The 10,416-nt window shown below is 34.1% G+C and overlaps 1 protein-coding gene and 1 long non-coding RNA gene across 3 annotated transcripts; one reads left to right on the top strand and one right to left on the bottom strand.

Moving 5' to 3' along the window:
- Position 1: 1 nt before the first annotated feature.
- sft2d2a (SFT2 domain containing 2a) lies at positions 2-2,557 on the bottom strand. Its single transcript, XM_055213137.2, has 8 exons — positions 2,350-2,557; positions 2,082-2,171; positions 1,702-1,787; positions 1,529-1,610; positions 1,263-1,298; positions 1,117-1,175; positions 949-978; positions 2-369 (listed from the first exon to the last, which is right to left on the bottom strand). The coding sequence occupies exons 1-8, from the start codon at positions 2,410-2,412 to the stop codon at positions 309-311; spliced, it is 507 nt and encodes a 168-aa protein (XP_055069112.1). The 5' UTR covers positions 2,413-2,557; the 3' UTR covers positions 2-308.
- Positions 2,558-6,142: 3,585 nt separating this feature from the next.
- Positions 6,143-9,350, top strand: LOC129453853 (uncharacterized). 2 transcript variants are annotated; one of them, XR_012370729.1, is made up of 4 exons: positions 6,143-6,302; positions 6,977-7,193; positions 8,182-8,398; positions 8,971-9,349. It is a non-coding gene; the product is annotated as an uncharacterized lncRNA (long non-coding RNA). The 2 variants fall into 2 exon arrangements; XR_012370730.1 differs by lacking the exon at positions 6,143-6,302 and adding an exon at positions 6,676-6,817 and having other exon boundaries at positions 8,971-9,350.
- Positions 9,351-10,416: the final 1,066 nt, after the last annotated feature.

Here is a 10,416-nt window from a genome sequence, read left to right as displayed (position 1 = left end):
ACACATGTTAAAGAAGTCTTTATTTTAAAATAGGTTCATTATATACAACAATAACTGAGAGTAAAGGTAGTTAAAAAAACAGAGCAGCACTAATATTTTTTAAATATTAAAAACATAAAACAAAACACATTCAGTTAATAGCAATTTTATACATTATGTTCAGAGCTTTACTTAAACACACTGTGATTGAGCAAAACAACCAAATAGACATTACTACTAGCAAGTCTCATCATAGTCTTATTATGCTTTTCTGCCGATCACTTGTGTTTCCCAAACCATCAGATACTAGCAGAGGGTCCCTGAGGTGATTAATGTCCACATTTCACACACTTAGTGAACAGCATGGAGAAAAACTTCAGGACGGCATCTCTGGATGAAACAGATAAAAATTTTAAGGGCTTTAAAACACAATCCAAAGCAGACTCAATCTCCCAATTTGCCCAGATTATAAAAAACTATGTTTGATTACAGCTGTCATTTAAAGGGATACTTCACCGATTTAGCATTCAGCTTTGTATCTGTAGAAACCCGGCAGTATTACTGAATGACCATGTTTCCCTCCATCATTTCCCCCTGAGAGGAGAGATATCTGCATTTTGGTTCTGCAAAAAAGTCCTCCGATGATGCAAAAATCGTCATATTACATCATCGGAGGACTTTTTTGCAGAACCAAAATGCAGATATCTCTCCTCTCAGGGGGAAATGAGGGAGGGAAACATGGTCATTCAGTAATACTGCCGGGTTTCTACAGATACAAAGCTGAATGCTAAATCGGTGAAGTATCCCTTTAAATGATTCTGAAAAAGTATTTTCTCTAAAACCTAAAACACAAAGTCACCAATTTGTTAATATCTCATAATTATAAAAAATTCACATCCACTCAATCATTCAATAAAAGGTTTGGTTTGTTTTATAATAATTATTTCCAAAGCATGAAACATAACAAACCTTGCAAATGGGATATATGACAGTGAATACCTATAGCAAAGAAAACATCATTCATTTTAAACACATTTGCTCATACACTGAGCACTTTGTATTAGTGATATAATACTTTAATATAGCATAAACAATGTGCTTAATAAAAATAACTTTCATGCATTATTGAAAACTTACCAAGCAAATGCAAGGATTTGCAGAATGACAAATAGCAGCGTGAGTGCAAAGATTTTCCACTGTGGTAAAGACAAGAATGTTAATAAAAAGCTAATAATAATGATACTTTTAATCTGATTGGGCTTAAAGAATGGATTGTGACTCACCCAAAATGCCGCACATAGTGTGAGAACTATACATGTCTACAGACCAAAAAGAAATGTTAATCTCTAAATGTACATAAGTGTGCCAACAAAATACTAAATATTTTAGACAAGTTGCATGTTTCTTTCAAATGGCTGTTTGTCTACAAAGACCAAATAATCTATGGGCAGTTCATTGTTTAAAGACCTAACATTGTGTAATAGACAATGAAATCTTTATTGTTACTTTAGATGGAGTGGATTAGTGTGATGTATAGGTAATAACTCACTATCATAACAGTTGTAGCAAGTGCTCTGGTTTTATCACACATCCGTTTTAACTGTTTGATTGGCCCCATCAAAAACATGGTGCTGTCAGTGGGATTATATAAAAAGTCATTAAACAGTAATGTTTTAATTAGTTATCCCATATAAGTTACTATGTGGACTTTCAATAACTCACCTTATTAAGGAGCATAAATTCCCAAGTGTGTAAAAAACGATGAAGAGAATTATACCTATGTTGTGAATAAACAGGCAACACACTCCCTGAAACATTAAAAGAAAGAAATGTGTCATGTGAATATTATTAATTAAGTAAAACCAAATGATATATATTATTTATTAAATATAAGACATAAAACTAGTTCATCCTGTAAACCTCTCAAGGTACTTTAAAAGAGCCACGTGCATTTTTTCTATGTCATTCCTGAAAGCTTGTCTAACCGGTGATGCAGCTTTTCAAAACATATACTTTTCTAAACAAAACACAATCGGCTAAACTTTTAAGTTTGTTTTAGTACGCTAACAAAAATAAAATTATTTAAATTTCAAATCACTAACCAATACAGTGCAGACTATTCCGATGACCATACAGGCGATGAATCCTTTCAAACGAGTTCCCCATCCCAGCGTGGACGCTTCATTCGCCGCCTTGAATGAAGCGACAATCGTGATTTACACGTTTCATTTGAAACAAATCAAAATGTGAAGTTGTAACATCTAACTAGAGGTATAAATTACAGACATATATTTATAATAATATAACACTGTATACCCGGTAACTCTAGAAATAACTAAATAAAAGTATTGCACAAAACAGATACTTTACCTGCAGTACACTACGGTCATTGTTTCCCTCATGACCACTTAGAAACGCTCTAAGTTTATCCATGACTTCGTAATAATGCTAAGTATTCACTGTAAATCGCTGAAAATTGTTTTTACTATAATATTGTTTCATCGTCCAGCTGGCAGTCGTTTGACATCATGAGCGCATACCTGAGGTTGTGGCTGGAAGGGATACAGCAACGGCCAAAATCTCGCCGACTGAGGGCTGTTTCAAACCACACATCTCGCGAGATTTGAAAGAACACACTAGGCTTGTTTGAGATGAGCAAATTCTGCGCAGAATCGATCACCGGTGATCCGCGCAAGATGCATGTCGGTTAGAAAAGTGTCCGACTTCCGTCCGACCTGCTCTGATGTCACGCTGACGTGTGCAATAACTCTCGCGATGGAGAGGCGGGCTCGTCGGATTCTTATGGAAGGCCATTGGGGCAAAAACGTGTTAAAAATACGTGTTAACACGCACTACGTGTTAACGCGTAAATCACGTGTTAACACGCACTACGTGTTAACGCGTAAGTGCGTGTTAACACGTAAATCACGTGTTAACGCGTTAGAAATCATGGACATGGAGTTTTACCACCATCTAGTGGTGTGGCGAATCTGACCTAAATACACAGAACGGACAGATAGATAGGATTGTAAATTGAAGTATTTTATCCTAAATATATATTTTTAAAAGTAATTAACAGTGAATAATGATCATAAATAGTTTACAGCTTGGAGTATATATAATAATTATAATATCATTTAATTTTGTTATAAATAATTTTGTTAGCTTTGTGATTTAGCCAATAGTCCCAATTTCTATTTACTTTGTGTCTAATGTCTTGTTCTTTTAGTACCTGCCTATGGAAAGAATTATATTCTTAAAAATAGAGGTGTTAAATGATGACACAGTAGTGTTACACAATTCTTATAAACAGTAGAGGATGATTAATATTGCAAGAAAAAATTCTTTAAACACTACTTAACCACAGGTAATCTAATTAAGTTTATGTTAATAACAATTGGTTAATAGCAAGATTATGAACGTAAATGGAATGTATGCTCATTTTTGAACACACACACACACATTATGATGTTCTACGTATGAAATCTTTGGACTACCTGCCATCATGATCTGATTGCACTTAAAGCTAGTTCAACTAGTTTATAAATGCCTTATGAAATTTGTTTTTCACTAGTGTCATACACATATCCTTAATAATACAGTATAGCAATACCACACTATATAATTACAACCAATTTAGCATATGAACAACAGATGGAACTCTATATGTATGGCCTAATGGGAGAACATCAATGTCATTGTATAGAGCAGTTAGGCTTTAAAACATGCTTTTTGAGTTTAATTAATAATCTTATTTTGTCTGAAGGAGGCTCTCTACTACAAACCTTTTAAGCTTTTTTTTTACTTTTTGGCACGCGTTGCCTCATAGTTTCCATATCAGAAAGTATGTGTCATAGATCAATCTGAGGCTTCCAATGGATTAGTCACGCTCAGACTGTTTCTTTGTCATAGTAACTAGAACTACTCTGCAGCAGATACTAGAACAATTATGCAAATGTAATAAACTTTTGCTTTTTTTCTGTGTATTTTCTGATCTATAAGACACTTTGGATGAATGTATATGCTAAATGAATAAATGCATATGTGATGACTGGAAAAAAAGAAGAATGGCAATAAAACACATGTCTATAGCTTTGATTGGAATTAAAAAAAAAGTGCTTTCTTGTTTTCACCTTTAGCACCTTTTAACTCCAAGCAGATATGAGACAGATAGGCTACTCACTACAGGGGGCTGCAAGAATAAAACAAAATATTTATTTTTGATTATGCCCTCGATAATCATGATAATTAATGTTGATTAATAAACTACATTAAAATACTTAATTGCATTTTTATAGGCTAAAACGTTTGAATGGTTTTTGCTTGCTTACTAATTTAAGACATCACACTAACTTTCTGAGTGACATGGAAACAAAAGGTTTTTCAAACTTGGACTAAATTGTATAGAAATTGGCTACACTGCACAATAAAAATCCCTTTATAATGGATGACGTGGGGATTACTTGGCCCGTCTGAGTCTGACCTTTGGATTATAATCAGTACAATCAATGTACAGTAGAGAGAACACAGCAAAATTGTATTGGGAGCAATTTAGGGGCGGTTTCCCGGACAGGGATTAGACTAGTCCTAGACTAAAATAAATGTAAGAGCTGTACAAACTAAAAAAAAAATGCATTGACATATCTTAAAATACATCAGTGCTCTTTGTTTTGCCTTAAAATGCACACAAGTAATGTTTTTAGTAAGGTATGTTTGTTTATTCTTTCCTAATTAGGCTTAATCTTGGTTTAAGAAAACCCCTGTCCGGGAAAACACCACTTTGTTTGTCATTTAGTGTTTTGCGTTCATATTCTTAACTTAGGACATAGATTTATTAATATATTATTAAAATGATAAGATCATTAATGCATTGTCATTCATTTTTAAACACTGACGGGACTCTAATTAGTTATGAAAAATTTAGTCAAGAAAACAATATTAATATTACTCAAATAGATTTTCTGAGAATAATTAAGGGTATTTCCCCAAAACTTCTACAGCTTATCAGATCATCCTTACAATACTCTCCTTTAAGGGAAGACATTCCTCGAATAATGATAGATGGTATTGACTTGTTAGATAAAAATGCAATAATATTCATATCAGAAGAACATTACTCTCTATAAGTAGTATTTCTCCTAAAGCAGTGTCTTCATGGAAACGGTTATATCCTTCTGTATCTTTATCTAACATATGGTCTATTCATAATAAGTTTGTGATACCAAATAAAGTCAAAGAAATCCACCTTAAAATCCTTCATAATTTTTACCCCCGCAAGTTATTTTTATTTAAATTTATGGATATTCACCTTTTTGTGGTTCTGAAAATGAATCAGTGATTCATTTGTTTGTTAAATGTCCCTTTACAACACCATTTTGGAATGAAATTTCAAGATTGATTTTTACATCCTTTAATAATCTTATTGCCTTCACTGAAGAAATGGTCCTGTTTTTGTCATGTAATACTGGTTCTGTTCCTTTAAACAATACTATTAATATCCTGTGCTTGCTTGGAAAAGGTCATATTCATAAGTGTAAAGTTACAGCCTCAAAACCTAATTTTATTGCATTTTGCTCAGAATTAAAAGGTTTAACTGAATCTCTTTGTAAATTAAAGAATAACAAAAAAGCAGTTAAATCATACCAGATATTAAATAAGGTTTTGAATTCACATGTAATTTGAGATATGATATTTAGATGAACTTTTCTACCCCCTCCTTGAGTAAAAATATAACAATTATTTTATGTCTATGTATGTTTTTTCTTTATTTATTTTCTTTATTTATTTTATTATTATTTGTTTATTTATTTCATTATTATTTTTTATAACTGTAAATCCCTCATAAAAGAATGTTTGTTCTTATTACTTTATAATACTATGTTATTGTATAATACTATTTGTATGTATAATACAAATGTTAATTGTTACTGACATAATGGTAATAATAAAAAAAACAGAAAAAAAAACTCGTTTTAGTCATTTGTGCATTGCATGTCGTTACCACTAATGAGCACAAGATGGCAGATGACTTCTTCGCCACTATCATTTTGAGTCGTATTTTAAAGGAAGATTTACAAGCAATAGCATGCAATGATTTTACTATAGCCAACTTATTAATGAAGATCCAAAACCAGGAAGTCAAATGCAGTTTGAGATTTATTAAGAAAAGTGTGTTATATAACAGGATATAGAAGAGGCAGATCATTATTTTCACACTCCATCACAGCAGGTGGCGGTATGCACCTTTAAAGTTGGTTCGTAACCCGCCATTAAACCAAAAGAAGAAGATGAAGATTGTAACGTCAGCTCATCGTAAGCATTAGGTAAGTGCTCGCTCACAAGCTTATGAATAATTATATTGCAGCGAATGCGTTACGACAGGCACTGTCATTGTGTGAATAATTAATGATATAGTGATCCAAGCACTACGTCGAGTTTGCCGTAAGCTTACCTCATAGCCATATAAGCCAGGTACGCTGACGGAAGGCCACACGGAAGAGCCAAAAAGTACTATGAAGGAATACAAACACAAAAGAAGCAGCAGTAACAACAGAAGACAGTTTTGTCAGGTAACTTAAATGGTCTTGGAAAAAAGTATTTTTTAACTGCAATCACATAAGTTGGTGGAAACAGTGTCAGGCTTTCCCAGATGGAGACAATATAGTGAGGTAAAACTTTAGTGCTGTTTAAATGAATGCGTTGTGTTTGTTATTCATTTAAAAATATGAACATAAAGTTATGACTCATGACAAACTGGCAAGAGAGTTGATAACACAGATCTGTCCAAATATGAGGGAAACTATATTCCTTTGTAGGCCTACTGTGTAGCATTAATAGAGTAAGTTGGTCTAAATAATTTCCTTGTTGATTTTACATTAATACTATGATTTTACATTTGAATAACCATTGTTTCAAAAATCATAAAAACAAATCTGATTTTAGTTATTACTAATACAAGCAAACTTTTTATGGTTTTCTATATGCTTGTCTTTCACAGATTATTCACCCAGTGTTTATTCACAAGATTGACCGAAGCTTATTTAGATGACCAAATTATGAACATTGTGACCCACCCTGAGGCTGTAAGAGTGTGCCTGATGAGAGAATGCGTACTTGAAGCAGTTATAGGACTTAATATATTCAAGAAGACCAAGCGATCCTTATAGGACTACATGCAAAGCAATGTACTCCAGACCGCACAACTGGACATACAGGTACTTTTTAAAAAGCTCATTATTCTTCTTAACTTAAACATGCATGCTTATTCTTTCTACTATTGTCTGTTTTATTATTAGTAAACAGTTTTGTTTTAAATTGTTAAAACATCTTTATCCTTTTTCAGATTATATTTTTGTTAAAGATTTTTTATTATCTACATGTCATGTCTGTGTTTATTTCAAGTGCAAACAGTAGAACTGTCACAAATGAATATATCTATGACTTGGCACCTGCACTTAATTTAGACATTTTTAAGCATTTTAGGTCAAAATCAGAGTGTAACTTTTACTTTTCATACTAAATGAAATATTCAGCCCCAAATAGCACTTGATTACAGAAGAGTTTTCACTTGTTAACCTGACCGATACAGCAACCATCACACCAAACATTCCAAAACCTGTTTCATTAGATAGAAACAATCAATGAATTTGGGCAACCAGTATCTGATTAAATACTATAGCTAAAAGTGTGTCACAGCTTTGTTCTGATCGGTTGTTTCTGTTTATATGTTTTGTACGCTGTGTGTTTTGTCATTGGTTTGTTTTGACAGGTGGCCATGCACGTACCAGTCATTGTCTTAAGCCCAGGATACACTGCAAGATTTTTGCTCTCCTATAATATCATTACCTTATCACACTGTGCGACATGGATCATTTCAACTTGGGTACGACAAGCATGAAGACTGTATAATGATGACACCTCTCTCATAGGTTGTGACGACTGTGACTCCAGTTAAGTGCAATGTCACCAGCATGTGCTAGTGTTAAACAAATACTGGTACGCTGGTCGACATAGGACCACCGAAGAGCCACGATCACAGAAATTGCCACAAATGTTTCACGATGGTAATCTTTCATTTGGGACCACCAAAAATCATGCAGTGTATCCCAGGCTATATCCTCCCCTCCGTCTAGTCATCATCTCATTAATTATGAGATGCGCTGTCAGTGCTTTTTCTTTCTGACTCTTCTCTGTTCTCTCCAGATTGTGCCCTGATGCCATCTGCCCCGTTCTCCCAGCCTCATCTTCCCTCCCTATGCCTAGCTTCACATCGGTTGGCTCTTCTTTGGCTCTCTTCATCCCGTCTGCCTGCCTCGCTGCTCTCCCTGATAACATTTCCTGACTGATGCCTTGCACTCTGACTCTTTCTGCAAGGTGCCATTCTCAGCAGTGACTCAATTTAGTGCCACCCTGCTGCTTGGTGAGTCTCTGCATTCTGGAATTGAGATTTTCATTGCCCATTCAATAAACTGTTTTGTGCCTACAGTTGAGTCTGTGACTTTTTTTTGACCAAGTGATGTAAGTAAGGTCTCAACTTTATACTTTTTAATATTGATTTCTAGTTACACAGTTGTCTATATGATGGGCCTAGCATTTTTTAGAGAGTCTGTATTTCTGTTTCCTATGTCAATACTACCTATTACAATGTTTTTGGTTGAAAACAATTATAGGCCTTTGTTGCCAATGTTTGTTGTTTATGGGTTTTATTAATAATCAAATATTAAATAAGATTCATTTATAACTGAGCAAAAAATTTAATCCTTTTGGAGTTTATATTCCATTATAATTTGCCTAATTCTTACTAGAGTACATGTAATAAAGTTCTGTTTTCTTTGTCATGTATGTTTTTAATACAGTACATTCTGATTGTATGAAGTTATAAGACTTAACAGTTTACAGGCTGTGATGTGCATTAGGCCTACATATACTAACATTCCTAGGTCATCCATTTCCCAGGGCAGCACAATAAACTTTACCATTTATGTGTTGCAGGCATTGCACTTCTGAGGTCATCACCATCTTTCTTCAGCCAAACAAAATGATTCTCACCAACCACCCCGGCTCTGCTAAGCTTGATGTTGGAAGTCTGCTGTTTTTGAAGCAGGGGACCACTGTCCATTAAAGGCTTCATAAACCATTTAACAAAATCACATAAGATAGTGTAGTTCATACTTCATGCGATGTGCCATACAATGGAAGGGCCATGTTCCTTATCACATCTGGATACTGCAAAGCTCCTGTCTCCTCAACAATTTACGAACTAATCAATTATTAAATGAAGAAATGCTATGTAAAAGCAAAGATATTTCTTCCTGTGGAATTTGAGTCTTAAATGTAGTAATTACTGTTTTATGGCATAAATAAAAGTGAAATATTATATTATTTTAAAAGCATCATGTATCTTTTTTCATTCCTAATGTATTCTACTAGTAGTGTGTCAGGCACTTTAACCCTTATGAAAAAAGCCAAGGAAAATAGAGAGCATCATATCAAAACAACTGTTTATTTGCACATGCAACATTAAACTATGGTATACATCTCTGTTTTCATTACAATATTGAAAAGGATGAGTATTTGGAGTCTACAGTACTGCTTGCTCCATCTCCAGCAAAAATAAAAACATCCTAAGAAAAAGGACTCATTCACACAGTATTCCTCTTTTTACAACCGCAACACATTTTGCACAGACAACACAGCATCTGGAGGACGTATATGATCCTCACCAGTGTTATTTATTGTTTTTCCTGTGTGTGTCTAATGATAATAAAAAAATATAATTGATCAATTATACTTTGAAGGATAAAGCAAAACTACTATATTTACTATAAAGCTATCTAAACCAATAGCAGCTTCATAAGACTTAAGGTGGTTATCAAAGGGACTAACAAACAAATATAATGCATATGGGTTGACCTGTGAAAACATAATGTCCTGTGTGAAAGTGGTCATGAATTTCAAGGGTTGAATGATTATAGTTAACTGTTTAAAAATATGTAGTTGTAGCCTACTAATGCTTTTATAAAATGCTCAAAATATATTTTAGATTACATCCTGTGATATCCAAGCCTTCTTTCTTTCTGTGTTTTCAAAGCTCCACACCAGTAGGTGGTGGTAAAGAAAACCGTGTAGGTACGCGTTAACACGTGATTTACGTGTTAACACGCACTTACGCGTTAACACGTAGTGCGTGTTAACACGTGATTTATGCGTTAACACGTAGTGCGTGTTAACACGTATTTTTAACACGTTTTTGCCCCGTTGGCCTTCCATAGATTCTACAGCCGAGCGCAGTTGCTCTCCACCGACTGCGTTGACGAAAAGCACGATGGGAAAAGACTTGCTGACGGCACAGCTTAATGCTCATTGGCCAGGTTATGTCAGCTGATGACTTGTTAATTCTAAAAACTCTAATTCCTGTAGTAGTTTTTATATTAATTC

Source organism: Misgurnus anguillicaudatus, chromosome 8 (assembly GCF_027580225.2).
Source record: "Misgurnus anguillicaudatus chromosome 8, ASM2758022v2, whole genome shotgun sequence".
Classification (NCBI taxonomy): domain Eukaryota; kingdom Metazoa; phylum Chordata; class Actinopteri; order Cypriniformes; family Cobitidae; genus Misgurnus; species Misgurnus anguillicaudatus.
Note: the sequence above shows the minus strand (reverse complement) of the source record. Positions and strands in the feature narration are given on the sequence as shown.